The 18,866-nt window shown below is 52.6% G+C and overlaps 1 protein-coding gene across 1 annotated transcript in view; it reads left to right on the top strand.

Moving 5' to 3' along the window:
• KCNJ10 (potassium inwardly rectifying channel subfamily J member 10) overlaps window positions 1-16,269 on the top strand; it is a 30,830-nt gene extending 14,561 nt beyond the window's left edge. Inside the window, exon 2 of the mRNA XM_004716500.2 lies at window positions 14,621-16,269. Within this exon, the coding sequence (XP_004716557.1) occupies window positions 14,621-15,760 (1,140 nt within the window). The 3' untranslated portion in view covers window positions 15,761-16,269. The remainder of the gene's footprint in view (window positions 1-14,620) is intronic.
• The last annotated feature ends 2,597 nt before the right edge of the window (window positions 16,270-18,866 follow it).

Genomic DNA, 18,866 nt, shown 5'->3' with positions numbered 1-18,866 from the left:
GGCAGGAAGCATTAAAGAACTAGAGGAAAGCTGTATGCTTCACCAGTGTTATACTACACCCTGACTAGCTTGTCTCTTCCTTGTGACCCTTCTATAAGGGGATGGCCAATTGTCTACAGATGGACTTTGAGTCTCCACTCCACACTCCTCCTCATTCACATTGATATGATTTTTTTGTTCTGGGTCTTTGATGCCTGATACTTGATCCCATTGACAACTCATGATCACACAGGCTGGTGTGCTTCCTTCATATGGGTTTTGTTGCTTCTCAGCTAGATGGCTGCTTGTTTATCTTCAAGCCTTTAAGACCCCAGACACTGTATCTTTTGATAGCTGGGCACCATCAGCTTTCTTCACTACATTTGCTTATGCACCCACTTTGTCTTCAGCAATCGTGTCAGGGAAGGTGCGCATCACAGAATGCTGGGTTATTAGAACAAAATGTGAAATAGAGACTTGAAGGATGACAAGGATTTTAAAGGGAAGAGATGGGGCTTGGGAGGAGTGAGGTGCTGAGAATCAGGAAGCTGGTGCTCTGGGCAGAGGACCTGGTAGGAACAAAGGCCTGGAGATAGGCAAGCGGGGTGCAGACCACGTTTGAAGAATGGAAGGCTATTTTATATGGCCAGATGATGGGGCATAGAGAGAAAAGTCAGATGGTAAAGGCTGCGTCAGGAAGCTTGGGTTCCTTCACAAAAGCTGTGGGGACCCCTCAAAGGATTGGGCTGTGTTGTAGAGAAGCATCGGGGCAGCAGAGAGAGGTGAGCCGGGGGTAGGGACGCCAGGAGGAGCATTGGATCATATCAGATGAAAGGGAATAGGAGGCTGGACTAGGGTTGCCAGTAAGGTCCAATGGACAAGACCTAGTGACCAACTAAGGACCTCTAGTGGCACAGTGGTTAAGCACTCAGCGGCTAACTGAGAGACTGGCAGCTGGAACACCCCCACCCCACCTTCCCACCCCCACCGCCAGCGCTCCAGGTAGCAACCACCGAATGGCTGGGAGGCCCCTGGCGGGAGAGAAGAGTGGATAGTGACGAGAGCCACGGGGGACCTCTGAGGAGCACCCGCGTTTCAGGAGCAGAGGGGAGAGGAGGAGTCAGTCAGCGGAAAGGCGGCGAGGGCACCAGGAGAGCACAGTGTCAGCGTGTGGACCACGCTTGCTCCGCAGAGTTCCCGTGCTTTCCAGCTCCCGGCTGCTCCTGCGTCACTGGTCTCCTGCAGTTTGGCTTCACTACTGCGACCCCGGTGTTATTAGACCCCCTTTGGGTAGATCAAGGAAATGCAAGCTTCCCAGCCGCCCAGAGAGTTAAAGGAATCCGCCCCCATTCACAAAACCTAGAAGAGACAGAGCCACTTAAAGGCAGGTGGAGATCTACCAAGGGGGCGCGTTTCCACCCCACTGCGCAAGCCCCCAGGAGGGAAGCGCATCTTCAAGGACAGGCGCGCTGCAGAGGCACTGCTGGGGCTGAAGTCGGAGAACGCCCTTGGGTTTAACATGGGAAGGTCAGCCTTGACGGTGCAGTGAGCTTCCTGCTGGTTTTAACTGCTGCCCCATGTGGCTGTGTGCATCAAATGGAATTGTTTCTGAAACGCGTTGTAAACGACTACTATTAATAGCCTGCCATCAAGCCGATTGTGACTCACGGCAACCCCCCCTCCCCACTCCCACTCCCCACCCCCGTGGGTATCTGAGGGAACTGTGCACCAGGCCTTTTGCCATGGCTGGTTTGGGGGAACATGGATTGCCAGGCTTCTCTTCTGAGGCACCTCTGGGTGACTTGAATCACAGACCTTCCAGTTTGCAGTTGAGGACGTGAACCACTGGCTCCGCTCAGGAACCCTGTAAACGACCGAGCTCTGTATTCAGGAAGGGGTTGTGGGGACCATTGTTGCCCTTCTTGTGGAATAATATTAGATCGAGCCGTTTGTTTTCAACGCGCCGCGCCGTGCCACTCCATCCAAGACTCGGGGGAGTGGGCTGCGCTGGGGTCGGGGTGACGGTGGGAAGCTTGGAGAGCAGGTAGGACAGCTCCGAGACTGGGGAGCCCTGCCCCCTGGTGGTCGTGAGGGGAATTTGTAGCCCAAGGTGCACAGTGGCAGGTGCGTGGTGAAAGGTGACATTTGCGTGTGTCTTCCGCCGAGAAAGAGGAGCCTTTTTACACGAGTAAAGAGTTGCAGTCTCAGAATCCCACAGGGTCAGTTCTACCCTGTCTTGTAGGGTCTCCATGAGTCCGAATCCACTCGATGGCGGTCAGTTTGGTGTTTGGTGTTCCCACCCACCTTCAATCTTGCCAGCCCCTTCCTCTGAAGCCTAGCCCAGATGGGGTGACCTCTACCAGGCCAGAAGAATACTTGTGACCTCTGTATTAAGACAATCCCTTCGGCTGGCTATTGATTCTTCCTAAGGAGAATCCCTATGGAGAAGCTCAGGGGCCGAGGCTGGGTGCTGACAGCTTGGCGGTGCAGAGCAGAGCTGACGCAGGAAGATGAGATCCTTAAGAGACGTCTTGCTGATCTACCTTCCTGTTTCTGCCCAACACAGCCCAGACCCTCAGAGAAGGGGCTCCCCTAGTGCCCGAGGGACCTTTTCAGCATCTCCTGTCCCACCACGGAGATCCTCCCACGAATGCCACTGCCTGTGGAATCTTCTGGCCCTTTGGTGGAAAGGGTGGGGTAGGGTGGGTTAGCATCTCCACGGAGATGTCATCAGTCCCTTTGGAGGTAAGGACCCAGCTGAGGTCAAGTGAGGAGTCTCCCTGGATTGCAGGAACCATGGCTGGGAGGGCAGTGCCCCAGCGTGGGTCCTCAGATGAACTCTGCACAGGCTGGCATCTCCACAGCGCACTCCTTGTCCCCTCCCCCGCCCAGGCGGGCCAGTCCGGGGTCTCAGAGCAGAGCAGGCACTGGACGGGACTGTGCAGGGGGCAGCATGAGGGGCTGGGTGGGCAGGTTCACCCCCCAGGCAGTGCTGGGAAAGAGGGGTCCCACCCTCTGGTTAGTTTTCGCCAGGAACACCAATCCCTTCTTGCAAGGGTCAGAATGCAGTTTTTTTGGGGGGGGGAGGCTGGGGCGGGGACAGGGACAGCGGTGCTGATCAGCCCACACTGGCGGCAGGGCTGGCGTCTGGACCGAGGAGAACATCTGACATTGCCTCATGTCTTGTCCCTCCCTCTTGACCGGAAAACACACAGGGGGGTCAGAAGGGCCAGGCAGAGGTCACGGACTCCCAGGAAATCCTTTGAAGCCTTTATCCTTTCTTTTAATCAGTCTATGAGAACTTTCCAAACGTTGACACAAGGGAAGAAAAGGCTGTTCTTCCCTGGGCCAGGGCTTTGGGAGTCAGGCTAGGGCGAGAGGATGGGAGGGAAACGGGCAGGGGACTGGAGGGTGGGAGACGCGGGCCTCCGTGACTCAGCTGGGGAGCCAGGCCTGGGGCGCGCACACTGCCCTCTTTCTCCCCACCTCAAGATTTGTGTGCATCTGGCTCATTTTCTATTTGCTTACTTTCTCGGGGCAGGGCAGGAAGGAGATTAGTGAATAAAGACGTAGAGGCTTGAAAGAACTCCAAGCCCAATGCCATTCTTCTCCCAACCTTGAGGGCTTACATAACCCTGCAGGCTTTTCTTACTGACCTCTCCCTAAGGCTCCTCTCAGTCCTCACTCAGAAGGCCAGAGATGCCTCTTCTCCGTCCCCAGGGCAGCGGAGCCTGTCCGGCCGGCCCTCCCCGGTCAAGTTAGACTTGGTGTCCAGTGAAGAGGGTTCATGGCAGGAGGCTGAGTCGCTACTTCCTCTCTCCACCAAGGCCAGTGGGGGACACTGGTCCTACGGCAGCAGGAGGAACTCGGGGTCGACAGAGAAGTTTAAAGCAGGGCATCCTCAAACACCAGAGAAGCCAAACTCACTGCCTGGGGTCCAGTGACCCCATAGGGTGGGGAGAACTTCCCTGTGGGTTTCCGAGCTGTAACTCTTTACAGGAGTAGAAAGTCCAGGGTTTTTTCTCCCCTGGAGTGGCCAGTGGTTTAGAACTGTTAACCCTGTGGGTAGCAGCCCAACGTGTAACCCACTACCCCACCAGGACTGTGCCCAGCAACAGCTTCTGAAAGGCAGGGAGAGGGGGCTCACACCCCAGAAGACACAGAGGGTTAGCTTCAAGCTGCTAGATCCACACGGGGTAGCCTCGAAATGGATTTCATCTTTAGAATGATGTCAGTTTTTCACGATACTCTACGATGAATGTTTTGTTCAATCACAAAATAATATGGTCCCTCGAGACCGCTCAGGAAAATACTTGAATTCAGTCCTGTGGCTTTGGGTACCTTCTGACACAGTGGGGCATGCCCTGGTTTGAAAGATGTGGTGATGGAGAGGTTTAGCTACTTGGCCAAGGTCACCGCTAGCCTGCAGCAGAGTTGAGGTTGGGACCCAAGGCTGTTGCTCCCCCATCCAACACCCCCTCCACTGGGCAGGCGCACGAACCTGGTTCGGCTGTCCCGGAGACGAAGAGTCTGGGACGGATGGAGAGTGCTCCAACCATTGTCTTTATTAGTAGTATCTTTAGCAACCCAATCTTTCCCTGTCTGTGTGCAGGACTCTCAGCACCCAGCGCCTGAGCTCGAGGCCGGCACAGATCTGGACCTCGCCGAGAGTGGGCCAAGGACAGAGAGTACTATATGCCCCTATTTCTACTCCCTGGTCTATTTACACTGAGTGACTGGTTCAGGAAGAGCTTTGAATCTAAAACGATTGCATCAGCTAATCACTATAATGGGCACTCCTTCCTGGCTCCCATTTTCCAATGTGTAACCCGCAGGGTCGTTTGAAATTGGGATTGACCTGAGGACACCAGGTTTGGGCAGGCGGCCCTGGTGGCTGCAGTGCAGTACTTGCGTGTTTGGCTGCTAACGGAAAAAGCTTTAGTAGCTTCTAGGCCAGTGGTTATCAACCTTCCTCATGCCGTGACCCTTTCAGACAGTTCCTCATGTTGTGGTGACCACCCCCACCCCCCACCCCCGAAACCATGAAATTATTTTCGTTGCTACTTCATCACTGTCATTTTGTTACTGTTATGAATTGGGCGACCCCTGTGAAAGGATCGGTCGACCCCAAAGGGGTCATGATCCACAGGTTGAGAACCGCTGTTCTAGGGAGAAAGGCCTGGCGACCTGTTGTTGTAAAGATTACAGCCAAGCAAAGCCCGTGGGGCAGTTCTATAGGTTGTCCTGGACTTATGATGGGATCCTGTTGCAGCGTAAGTCAAATACCTTTTTGAAAGTTTTCATTGCCATTGCCCTTTATTAGTAGTATCTTTATCAATCCAATCTTTCAAAGACAGTTTGATTGGCCCATAATTCACATAGCATACAATTCAATAGTGTCATTACCATTAATAAGCGTTGGACAATCATCACACAATCCATTCTAGAACATCTGTCTTTTGCTCCATGTTGTTAGCTCCCTTCCCTCCCCCAACCTTCCCGACCATGCCCCCAAGCAACCATTCATCTAGTTACTTTCTCTATGGGTTTCCTATCCTAGAATTCATAGACAGAAAGACCATAAAAAACAAAACAAAAATAATAACAATAATGAAGTAAATAGAAAAATCCCAATGGAAAAGAAAACTGAAAATATTAAAACAAAACCAAAAAAGCCGGAACAAATTTTAGATGTGTCAAAGGGGGAAATCCAATCTTTTTGATATCCTGAGACTAGCACCAGCAGTAACACCAGCTGCTTCTTGAGGAAGCAGCGACAGCCTCCTGTCACGCTGTAACACTGCACACAGTACATAGTATTAAGATGAACCTCCCCCCCACCCAATAAAATAAAACAGCTGTAAGGACTGTTTGCCATGACTGAACTTCGTCACACGGGGTCGCTGTGAGTAGGAAATCAACTCATGGCACCTGACAAGGACACATCAGGAGGGTTTGGTTCCCCTAAAGAGGAGCAGAAGGGTGAGTTGGAGGCCTAGGGAGAGGGGGAGGAAACGGAAGGAAACGGCGTGGGAAAGAACTGAGAGCTGCTGTCAGAGGGCAGCACACTGGTCTTCCACATCACTGCTCGCAGATCAGATGCCAGAGGATGGCGAAATTATGCGGCCAGGAGGGGCAGCCGGGGAACAGAAAGTGAGGAGCAGGACAGACAGGAAGGACAAGGGGGCTAGGAGAGGAGAGGAGGGAGGGGGAGAAAGGGAAACAAACGGGGACACTGAACGTGGTGCAAAACTAGGAGAAGAAACTGGGGATACAGCACTCACCAGGAAGAGTAACGCCTCCATCCCAGGTCTGCAGGCTGCACCGGCAGCCTAGGATCACACTGTTGAGGGATTTTTCACACCAGGGAGGCTCCTGCTAACCTCCCAGCATGCTACCCTCTGTCAGATTTTCTGACTGCTGATGGTTGAATTTGCTCAGTGAAGGCGAATTCACCCTAGCATTTGCCCAAAGCCACAGTGGTCAGGGCTCGAATTTAGCTAGAGCTAGGTACAGGTCCGAGATGTGCTATTTACCTGATGTGTCACCTGGGGCTCTCTGGGTTGGCTTTCTGAAGCTCCTTCTAAAAGTCTCTTACAGCGGTGTGGGAAGAAAAAGTGCGTAGTGCTGGCCTAAGGTAGGCAGGTGATAAATTGTGAGCCCCACCACCTCCATCCATCTCTCTGCTTCCGTTTCCCCAAACTAAACAACCTTAGGAAAACCAAACAAAACCGCTGGATGGCTGGGCACCATGGGGGGCAGCGACCAAGGCTCTGTATCTGACCCTTGTGGGAGCTGTGGTTGCTGCCCCTCCGCCTAGTGACCCCACCATGAAATCTCAAAATGTGGCTGCTCACAAGAGGAAGGTGTTGAGGGTCACACTTGGACACATGAGTGTGTTTCCAGTGTGCCCTGCTGAGCCCCTCCCATGCGGCTAGCATGTCAACCCAAATAATGGTTCCCCATCCCTTGGCTGGCCCTGCATTTCCTCAATGTTATGCCCTTTGCTTGCACTGCAACCTATCAGACTGCATCCTGACCCCTTAGCACCCCGATATATCGTCTTATTGGCATATACTTTATGTATCATACAATAGAATCAATCACTCAAATTAGGAAAATGTGTGCCATCCACAATCAATTTCAGACCATTTTCTTCTCACACTCGTTGTTGTTAGCTCCCCATCCTCCCTTGCCATGTCCCCAGGCAACTACCAATCCAGTTACCATCCCTGTAGAGCAGATCGACCTATCCTGGATTTCATGTGCAGAGACTCATACAAAACACAAACAGGAAGCAAGCAGATAAGCAAATAAACACAATACCCCAACAGCAGCTACTAGACAAAACACAGACACATCTCAAATGAAAAGAAATGGGAAATATTAAAAAAGAAGCGACTTTAAAATGGGTCGAAAGGGCAATCACACGATCAGGTGCTCCATTTGAACTCAACAACATCCGCCAGGCCCAGTTCCGATGCCATCTTCCTCCGAAAAGGCTTCCCTCTGGGAGCGGGAGGGCAGGGACAAGTCCAACCCTTAGACATGACTTACCAAGTGTTTCCTGGGCTGAGTGGAGACAACAGCGCCCTTAAAGGGCTGTTTGGGGGGAATGATTTGAGTTGACAAAAACAAACAAAATAACAGGCTAGGAGCCTTTTCCATCCTGGTCCTTTCAACTAAGCCCATCCCCACCCCCTTCACCTTCACAAACTCCCCTAGGACCAAGACAGTAATTCTTCTATTGCACCCATCATGTCCTGTCTGTTTTATGGCTGCCTCGGTCAAGGGCAAAAATCCACATGTGCTTCATCTCCATAATTCTAGTGCCCTGTCTAGAATCTGGCACACATGCTGAAAAAAAATAGTTTATGATATGAATGCTGGAAACCCAATCTGGCCTGCACGGCTCTTCCTATGGGAATCGACTTGCTGGTGGTGAGTTTCATGAGCATGATGGCTAGAGAAGGTTCCCTGGGAGAAGGGTCATCTGACCTGGCTCTGAACAGATACGAGCTGGATGTGTGGGGAGAAAGGGGCAGGCAGCCAGGAGGCAAGAAGAGTGTAAACAATCATGTGAAGCAGGAGAGCAAGAACCAGCGTGAAGAGCAGAGAGCATTGGTGTGCCAACACCATGGAGAGAAATGGCGGGAAATAGGCTAAAAAGGAAGTTGAGACGCAGATCAGCCCTCCCACTGCATCTGTTCTGACTCACAGAGCAGAACAGAGTGCTCCCGAGAGTTCCCAGCCTGAGTCCTCACAGGAGCAGACAGCCCCTCTTCCTCCTGTGGAACAGCTGGGGAGGGGGGTGAACTGTGCTCCTCAAGGCTGGTAGTTTCCCCGTTGCACCTGCAGGCCTCCTAGAAGCGGGTCCTGGAAAGCCCTACATGTCAGACGGAGTTTGACCTTTTGTAAAACTACATTTTTGAGCAGGGAAAAGAACGGAGACAATTATAGGTTAAGGAGGGCAGATGGGTTTGGGGGAGACAGAGAACCTTCACCTGAGCTCAATTCCATAATGGACTGAACCACGGCATCGCGAAGAACCTGTCTCTCCGTTCATCCCATGCCCCGAGGATAAGATGTGCACATCCTCAGTGAAGCACGGGATGCAAGTTGGCTGGTCAGTCGGTTCACCATCAGAGGTGTAACGGAGGAAGAGCCGAAGCCAGCAGCCGTGTGGGCTGACTTGAGGAGACAGAGAATGGAGATGGGGACAAGTAGGAGGCAGATGCAGTGATTCCACCAAGGTGTCAAGGACCTGAAGGAAGACAGGAAGGTGAAGGGGGGGAGACGCGAGTAATGGATTCCTAGCTCGTGGCTAGCATCAGATGAACGTTGAGATGAAGGAGGGAGAGCTGGGGGTGACGTCAGAATGTTCAGTGTGGGTCACTGGAGAGGATGATGGCGCTGTTAACTATTTAGGGAGCCAAACGGGAGGCGCAGGCACGGCAAGGAAGAAGATCTGCCAATATTTAGATATGGATGCCCTTGGGATACTGGCACAAAGTGGATGGGCTCAGTTATAATTCTGACGCAGAGTATGCCAAAGCTTCCCGTCGCATTGTTCTCGCCCCAGAGAAAACACACAGAGCTCTCTCCTCAGGTCCCTTCCTGGTCCCTCTAGCCCTCCAGGTTTGGAGAGTAGGTGCACAGTGTCCCCTGGGAGGGCCCGAAGCACCCTTGTAGCGCCCCCTTTAGCGGTCACTCGGATGCCTGTAGCTGGCTCAGGGCTCCTGCTCCCTCCTCATGCTCCTGCAGTGGAGATGCTTGACCCAGTGGGAGCTGTCTCATATTTGGGGGCGCTCTTTCCTCCCACTTTTTGAAAGAGGTCACTGTAAACATCTGGGACATTAACCCTGGTGGCGGAGTGGTTCCACACTGGGCTGTGATCCACAAGGTGGATAGTTCAAAATCACCAGCTGCAACTTGCAGGAAAGATGGGGCTTTCTACTCCTGTAAACAGTTACGGCCGAGACTCTCAGCGGCAGTTCTCCCCTGCTCTGTAGCGTTGCTGAGTCAGCATTGACTCAGTGGCAGTTGGGTTTGGTTTTTGGTTTGGTGGCATTAGTGACGCCTTGGAAACTCAGGTCCCCTCCCGCCCCTCCATGGCTCTGCCTGAGGGTCGCCATAGATTAGATGTCTTCCGTGAGGGACACCAAGCCTGCAGCCTTCACTCGGACATCGGCCTGTCCAAAATGGGCTTTCAGTTATTCCTTTACTCCATCTGTCTTAACACATTATAGGAGGCATTAGGGGAACAGCTGACAGCCAGAGTCCTCGGCCTTGAATTGAAAGTTCATGGATGGTTAAAAAAAATGCCATCTCAATGCAACATAGTGTTTTGAAATAACACCATGCAGAAGGCCATGCTTGTAAACCCATACTAGGGTGGAGCGGAGGCGGGCAGAGAAGGTGAACTATTTATTTCAGTGTCAAGGGTTCAAAGTGGAAATGAATACTTGAGTTGTGAATGGTCAGCAGGAGGTCATCTGGTCGGTAGGAGCTGGCCAGTGGGAAAGGAGCTCACAGGTCGAAAGCAATGAAACAAGGCTCTTCACCGCGCTGGAGTCGGGGCGACCTGGGGGGGATTGCTAAGAGTAAAGCCAGGGTGTGGGCAAAGTGCTAGGCTAAGAGGTTTGCAGTTCATCCTAAAAGCGATGGGGACAGAGATCAATTTTGGTCACAATAAGCACATGAGCAGTGTCCTTACTCAAGAGCAACACTGCAGTCAAGACTGCCACCTGCCACCGAGCTGATTCTGACTCATAGCGACCCTATAGGACAGAGCAGAACCACTCCTTAGGGTTTTACATCTTTATGGTAGCAGGCAGCCTCCTCTTTCCCCTGTGGAGTAGCTGGTGGGTTTGAACTGCCAACCTTTCAGGTAGCACGACAGCTTAACCCGCTGCATCAGCAGGGCTCCTTATACTCAAGAACCAGAAACCAAACTCACTGCCGGCAAGTCAGTGCTGACTCATCTCGACTCTATAGGGCAGGGTCGAACTGCTGCTGTGAGTTTCCAAGTCTATAACTCTACGCAAGAGAAAGCCTCGTCTTTCTGTGGAGGAGTGGCTCCTGGGTTTGAACTACTGACCTTGCAGTTAGCTCCCCTGCGTGAAACCACTTTGCCACCAGGGCTCAAGAAAGGCTTTGAAAATAATGATGGCAACATATGTACAAATGTGCTTGAGACAATCGATGTGTGGATTGTTATAAAAGCGGCAAGAACCCCCAATAAAATGATCATATCATCATCATCATCATCATCATCATCATACGGCTTTGATAAATACACTCATTCTGAGGAATCAATGACTCATGGGCTCTCAGGTAAAGAAAGCTAGTTCTGGGTCAAGCTACAGACAGACAAGGAGTAGTAGGTGGGAGAGGGGACAGCATAGTAAATAAATAGAGCTGACGCCGGCGACTTTCGCTTTAGGAAAAGGACCGTTCTTAATTCCTGTTTTACAGGAGATAAAGCGGACAATCCTTTCCACCGCTCAGGGGCTTGACTTCAGGCTCTGGCACCTGGCTGGGACAGTTTTGGGGAGCAGCACCCTCTAGAGGAGAGAGTGCGTGCGTTTTGGGTGGGGCAGCAAAGAGCCGGTACCCAAGCTTTGGCTTGCTTCCTTCCCCGGAGGGCTGGCCAGCTCGGGGGTGGAGCGTGGTGGATTGTTTATTTGCTTCTGCTCCGCACCAGCGGGGCGAACAAAGCTGCTGGGTTGTGGGAGGGAACACCGCCTCTGGGAGCAGATAACAGCTGGAGGGGGCGGATCGAAAGGCCGGCAACAGGGGCACACAGCCCGAAGCAGCAGACAGGCTAGCCAGGAGCGCAAACCTCCAGTGTCTGTGAACCGTCCTAACTGAACTCTGGCAGCCGCCCTCGCCTTCTCTATCACAGCGTGATCCTCTGTACAGAGCGCTGAGACCCGACTGTGAGCCTGGGGAATTCAGTAGGTGCTGCAGTTAAAATGTTCTCATCCAGGAGCTAGAAGACCTGGATTCTGGTTCCAACTCTACTACTGACCTGCTTGGGCCAAATCTCCTTGAGCTGTAGTTTCTAAGTGTCTTTCCTCCGTGCGTCGTGGTGCTGAGGCTCAAATGACGTATCTTATAAACTTTGAAGTGCTATGTAGCCATAGCTATTTGGGAGCCATAAGCAAGACTCTCCTTGAGTCTCAAGAACTCCTGTTCCCTCGGGTATGTAGAATCTACCTTCAGCGCAAAGAAGGTCCAGGCCTTAGATATGGGACCCGATTGCCTCACTAAAAAGTTTGGAGGTGGGAGTAGAGGGGAGGGAGGCCGGCATAGCAGATGTGCATCTGGGTATGTGAGAGGATGTCTGCCCTGGCTGGGCTGCTTGAAACACACATTCATCTGATCTCCCGGCAGCTCATGGTGCATCCAATGTTCTCAGCCTTCCTCGGCCATTGTCCAGTTCACGGCTGCATACGAGGTGACTGAAAATAGCGTGGCTTGGGCCTGTGGCGTGGTAGTGCTCATGGTGACACCTTTGCTTTCGAAGGCTGTAATGAGATCCTTAGGAGAAGATTTGCCCCGCGCAATACCTCATTTGACTTCTTGACTGCTGTTAACAGAGGTGCTGATTGTGGAACCAAATAACATGAAGTCCTTCGTAGCTTCAATATTTTCTTTTCATCCTGATGCTGCTTATTGGTTCAGCTGGGGGCTCCTTTGTTGGGCTTATGCTGAGACGGAGTTCATCAGTAAGAGCGACAAGCCTTCCTCGCTTGCAGCAAGCAAGGTTGTGTCATCTGCAGATCACAGGCGATTGATGTCTTCCTCCAGTCCTCACACCAAGTTTTTCTTCATAGTCCGGTTTCTGGGACTATTTTTGCTCATCGTACAGATTGAATACGTGTGGCGAAAGGATACAATCCTGACATACCCCTTTTCTGACTTTAGACCATGAGGCATTCGTTGTTCTATTCAAATGCCTGCCTCCTGGCCTATGGACAATTATGCTTCGTCTCTCTATAATTGTGTGTAACTGTGTTCATGTGGAACCTGTACAGGTAAACTATGCTTGGTCTTACAGATAAGTGCCTTCCCCTCCCTACCCAAGTCATCGCAGTGTTAATTCTTCATTCTGGAATCCTGCCTAGGATCACTATCTTCCCTGTTTGCCTGTGATTTGTGAAACGCATTTCATTTTTGTTTTAAAAATAAAAATGATGTTCAATCATCATCTCCAACTTTCCAGTACTTTTTCTGTCTCTTAATAGTTCTTCAAAAATCTCCTCCTGAGGTTTCGCATGTTCTCTTCGAGGGTTAGAAGAACAAATGAGGAGGCATGCCGGCATGGACCCTTCAGAACGGCACACAGACACAGTCTTCGTTAGCAGTAGTCCCCTGCTTTATGTCCTGCGCGCGAAATAAGAAGTCTTCAGTCGCCTGATGTGCAGAACGTCCTTTTTACTCCAAAGTAGACCAAAATATTGGGGAGTGGGTGGCACCCAAGTCTCACTGAGTGGTCTCACTTGGATGAAGCGTCCACGTGGCCTAGGGGGAGTGGGGGTAAAGGGCATCTTGGTTGGCTCTGGATATTCTTGGGATTATCATCCACTAGGGATCTCCAATTCAGTGGGCACTTGGGTGGGTGCGCGATAGGCAGGGAGGAGCCCCTGGGGAAGACAGGGTAGGATGACAGTGTGAGGAAGTAGGAACGGAATGGTTAAACCTTCTTGGAATAGAGAATGGGATGGGCCTCTCTGCTCCCCAAGAAGGGTCCAACTCCCCAGATATCACCTGGTACTGTCCCAGAAGGTTTGGCCATCAGATCAAGCCAAGGGCCTGAGTGATGAAAATTCTTTCTCTGCTGGAAAAGTACAAGTAACTCATTGGGCAGGGGTTCCAAGCAACTTGTTTTAAGTGAATAGTCTCTGATTTCAGTTCCTTGTCCTACTTTCTACTATCAGGGCAGTAGCAACCCTGAATTTGAGCTTGCACAAACACAGTCACTGACTAGTATACATTCCTCATTCTCCTACTGCTCCCGAGCAAGACAATGTTGCCACCTACCAGCTGGCGTTTCTCCCAGCCCTTGGGAAAAAATGGCCTAGTGCTGCCAGGAGGCTTCAGGAAGTTGTTTCTCCAGCACCCATGTTTATTTCCTCTTGTTCGACCCTGCCCGTGCCCTTCCCAGTATCATTCTGCCCTATCCTTGACTGAATTTCCAAACAGGATGCAGAGAGATAATAACAATAAGTAGAGCTTGGACGATGTAAAAAGGCTGGCAAGGACAAACACCATAGCGGGAAGTGGCAGAGAGGCCCTCCAGTAGCCCAAATCTCTAATGCCTGTGAATGCACAGCCTGAATGCTGCATGCTGTCAGCTCTGTCTCCGCTCTGGTTCTCTAGACAGGGCTCCACAGGGACCTGAGGGCATGGGACCCAGGAGAATTAGCCTGGGCGCCATCAGAGCAGTTGCTGCAATGAAAATGTACTGGACCAGGAGCCAGAAGATCTGGGTTGGAGACTATCGCAAAGATTAAAACAAATATATTTTTTAAAAGGAAAGTTTCTGCTATTTTTCGAGACAGATGAATATCTTCGTCTCACAACTGGGTATGACGTTGGGCCTCGGGAGAGAGAATGGAGAAATCGAGGGTGGGCGTGTGTTCAGGAGGGCTGGCAACTGGAAGGGCTTCAGCATGATATCTTCCCGTGCGGGTGCCGGCCATTCACGAGGGTGGGGAAGGACCCTAGTGCAGAAGGCGAGATCCTCACGGAACTGGCTTTGTGGGGAATGGAGACCCGGGGAAGCCCCTTTAGCCTCACCTCTCCCTTGAAGGAAGTGTGAACTTACAACTCCTTCGGTGCCTCGTCCCTTCTAGGTATTACCCACACCAGGCTGCCCCAAACCTTATGCTTACTGAACACGCGTCTCTCACCTGAAAAAAGGCGATGCCGTTTTCATCTGTGACTAGCACCTTGCACGGTGCCTATTACACAGAAAGTGCTCAATACCTATTTATTAATCAAAGAACAACAACAACCCTCCCAAACCCCCAGATGGCACCAAAAGTCCAATTCCTTCCTCCTTCCCATGGGTGGTGGCTAGAGGTGGCTGGAGTCAGGTAGTAACGCCCCTGTGCTGTCTTCCTCCTTCCAGATGACGTCCGTAACCAAGGTGTACTACAGTCAGACCACGCAGACAGAAAGCCGGCCCCTGGTGGGCCCCGGGATCCGGCGGCGGAGGGTCCTGACGAAGGATGGCCGCAGCAATGTGAGGATGGAGCACATCGCTGACAAACGGTTCCTCTACCTCAAAGACCTGTGGACCACCTTCATTGACATGCAGTGGCGCTACAAGCTTCTGCTCTTCTCGGCCACCTTTGCGGGCACCTGGTTCCTCTTCGGTGTCGTGTGGTACCTGGTAGCCGTGGTCCACGGAGACCTGCTGGAGCTGGGCCCCCCGGCCAACCATACCCCCTGTGTGGTGCAGGTGCACACGCTCACGGGAGCCTTCCTCTTCTCCCTGGAATCCCAGACCACCATCGGCTACGGCTTCCGCTACATCAGCGAGGAGTGCCCTCTGGCAATTGTGCTTCTCATTGCCCAGTTGGTGCTCACCACCATCCTGGAGATCTTCATCACGGGCACCTTCCTGGCCAAGATTGCCCGGCCCAAGAAGCGGGCTGAGACCATCCGGTTCAGCCAGCATGCGGTCGTGGCTGCTCACGATGGGAAGCCTTGCCTCATGATCCGAGTGGCCAACATGCGGAAGAGCCTCCTCATCGGCTGCCAGGTGACGGGCAAGCTGCTTCAGACCCACCAGACCCAGGAAGGTGAGAACATCCGGCTCAACCAGGTCAATGTCACCTTCCAGGTGGACACGTCCTGTGACAGCCCCTTCCTCATCCTCCCCCTGACCTTCTACCACGTGGTCGACGAGCACAGTCCCTTGAAAGATCTCCCTCTGCGCACTGGCGAAGGGGACTTCGAGCTGGTGCTGATCTTAAGCGGGACAGTGGAGTCCACCAGTGCTACCTGCCAGGTGCGCACGTCCTACCTGCCAGAGGAAATCCTCTGGGGCTACGAGTTCACACCGGCCATTTCACTGTCAGCCAGCGGCAAATACGTAGCTGACTTCAGCCTGTTTGACCAAGTGGTCAAAGTGTCCCCTCCAAGTGCCCTCTGTGACAGCAGCGTGCGCTACGGAGACCCAGAGAAGCTCAAACTGGAGGAGTCCTTACGGGAGCAGGCTGAGAAGGAGGGCAGTGCCCTGAGTGTGCGCATCAGCAACGTCTGATGCTGGCGTCCCGCCTCCCCACCCCTCTGGACTCTTCTCCTCTCTCTTTCGGCTCTGGGTGAGGAATTCTACCCAGGCTGACTGGAGAGCCCAGAAGCACCCGTCTTCCACTCCCTTTTCTTTAACCCCAGTGGCCTACAGGTAGCCTAGGTCAATTGGGGTCCCAGTTTTCCTCCCATTATCCTCTTTCGCACCCCCCACCCCAACACATGCACCTTCCTTAGCCAGGATGGGGGAGGCAGAGGGAGGGTCAGGCTGACGTGGCTCGGAAGGCCTCAGCCACGCTTGGAGACTCACATCAGGAAGGCCGTGCAGTTGGCTGGCGAGAGTCCCCGGTCACCATCGGAAAGTTTGGTGACTTGAGCCTGGAGCCCCCTCCCTTTCTACTCCCCTAGCAAATTCTCTCAGGCAAGACTCTGCCCCATGGCTATTTTGGGGTCTGCGCTGAGAAACAGAGATATCTGGAATCCTTTTACTCTGGAGTCTCTAGAAACCCATGCTGAAAGGAGCCAGTTGTTTTTTTTTCACTCTGTGATTTCCATTTCAGCTTCTGATTGCCGCCGTTTCCCTCCCGGTTTCCCGAGTAGGGTACCTCTGCTCCCACACATGCCTTTGTCCCCACAAAGTTGGGGTGCATCTGAGACACACAGAGCACAGACATGGCCAGGGCCCATGCGGACTGGATAGGAGACCGGCAGGGCAGACCCCCTCGGAAGGTCAAACCCACTCCACCACGTGGGACGGGCGGATTCTCAGCCCGCTATACCGAGCCTCTGGGCAGCGGTGATGCCTTGCTCAGGTTTTGGCTGTTCTCCCTGCCACCCTCTAGTTACTTCCTTAGGCCATGCTGGGCGGAGGGACCCGATGGAATGGCCTTGGGCTCCTTTAGACGTCCATGAGACTTGCCCAGCCTCCTCTCTTCTGTCCTTTGCCGGAGGCAGTTTCAGGCTCAGAATACATCCCTAAGAGCAGTCTCTGGCCTTTCCTTGTCCCCTGGTGGGGACTGACCCCCCTGTTCAGGGCACGGGGGATGGACACTAGGACTTTTTCTAAAAGTCCAGATCTCAAAAGTGCTTTCTGGCTTCATTTAGGTAGCAAGGAAGCCATTCCCCTTCCCCCCATCCCTTACTCCCTACCCCCAAAGTGGGTGATAAAGCTTATAGTCTGAATGAATCAGGTGCCAATTTATGTGAGCTGGACTCAGCCAATGAGGCCACACGCTACACACAGGACAGGCCCTGGGTGCCCAGCCATGCAGAGAAACCCAGAACAGTTTGAGGCTGGTCTGTGGTCCCCACCTGCTAACTGCACGAGACCCTCTCGTGAGCTCAAGTGTCCCCGTACTATAAACACCACTCTCGCGCTCACTCACCAGTACAAGGACCAGAAGAACTGGGACCTGTAAAACAGAGGACAAAGGCACAAGAGCCCTTTTTGGGAACCCCTAGTTTATTCCACATTAGCCTCATCGGAATTCTTCCGACGTGTTCAGGCAAACTGTGCTGCCTGTGTGGTCGTCTCTCTCTTCTTACCCATTAACAAGTCACCCTCCATCTAGTTCCTTCTGCATGCAGCTGCTCCTCCCTGAAGACATGACCCCTTTCCTGTTACCCTGCTGTCTACTCCACCGCCAGGCTCGCCTCGGCTTCTTGGGTCGCAAAGCGAGGAGAGGTCTATTGGACCTGCCTCCACTATCCCAGGCGTGGCGCCACGTTGCACTTTAACTCACCCCGTCCCTTTAATGCAATCTGTCATCTTCCCCCACAACCCCCCTACGGAGCGAATCCTCCTTCCTTGCCCACCGTCCACAAACCCTAAATGGTTCTCAAGACTAGAACCCACATCTCCTCTGAGCTAAAATGCTCTTGGCTATAGGACAAGCTTTAGAAGGTCTGCTGAAAAACGAACCCCTGACTACACACCAACCATCCACTGGGGTGTTGGACAAGCACCAGGCCTGGAGACCTTGTGGGGAGATTTCACCAGATGAACAAAACACACGATTGGGGGTGGGGTGGGGTGGAGGGTGGGGCAGAGATGCCTGGGGTATAAAGAGAAGACAAGATGGATCTAGTGCGATCGAGGAATCGCTGGAGTCTAACTCATTTCCTTAGCATGACTTGTATCGGGCAAGCAAACAAGTGGGGGGAGAGGCTCAGGGTATTAGAATGTAAACTATACACGAAAGGATTATCTAAACAGAAAGAAACAGAGATAATATATAAAGAGCTGTATATAGATGTATATAGATGCCCAGATAGACTGAGTGTACAGAAAGGATATATTCAGAGCTCTTAGCACAGGGACATTGACCCTGACTGGGAGACAGGGAACCTCCTGACATTCAGACTTACGGCCAGTGCCCCTAGCTTCACGTTGGAGCTAGGATAGCCGATGAAGGCTCTCAGGGGTCAGTGTGAGAAAGGTAAGGGTGGGAGCGGCTCTTCAGAAAGAGAGGCGTCCGCTGAGACCTTTGGCAAGCTCTGCACTACTGAGAGGAGCAGGAAAATCGGGGAGAGGGCCTGGGGTGGGGAGAATCTACTGTTTGCACTGACTGCCCCCATGCTCAGCAGTGTCCCGTTGGTGCTGCTGCTGAAAACGGCGACAAACACCATCCTGCTTTGGTCTCTTGTCTGCATTCGAAGCATTTCCGTCATTTCCACAGGGGTGGGGGCAGCTGCCCTGGAGGTGGGGACTCTGAGAAGCGGAACACTTGGTGTGGGGGTGGGGTGGGGGGGTACATAAATGGTAGCCTCGACTCTAGAACGGAAATATTTGCCTGAACAATTGAAACTGGAGTTGCTAAGCTCGAGGTATTTCCTCATCAGAGACTTGGCCCTGCTTTATGGCTGTAAGAGTCCAAAGAGAACACCGTCCATGCCCGGCCTTTGAGCATGGGGGTGAAGGGTGGGGGCAGGGGTGGAGGGGGGTGCGTGTGATGATGCTTTCTTTGGCGTTGATGCTTGTGTGAAAATGAGAAGCAGGTCTATGAGCTACCCCAGAAGGTGGGGCAGTTCCGTGAGTCGCTTCTGCAATCCCTACTCTGTGCCCCACCACCTGATCTCCCCAACTGCTCCTGTCAGCTATTAACATCACCCCCCCCCCC

The sequence above is a fragment of the Echinops telfairi genome, unplaced genomic scaffold (genome assembly GCF_000313985.2).
Source record: "Echinops telfairi isolate 266 unplaced genomic scaffold, ASM31398v2 ScPeMD7_7425;HRSCAF=8463, whole genome shotgun sequence".
Classification (NCBI taxonomy): domain Eukaryota; kingdom Metazoa; phylum Chordata; class Mammalia; order Afrosoricida; family Tenrecidae; genus Echinops; species Echinops telfairi.
This window is presented reverse-complemented; position numbering and strand designations above follow the sequence as displayed.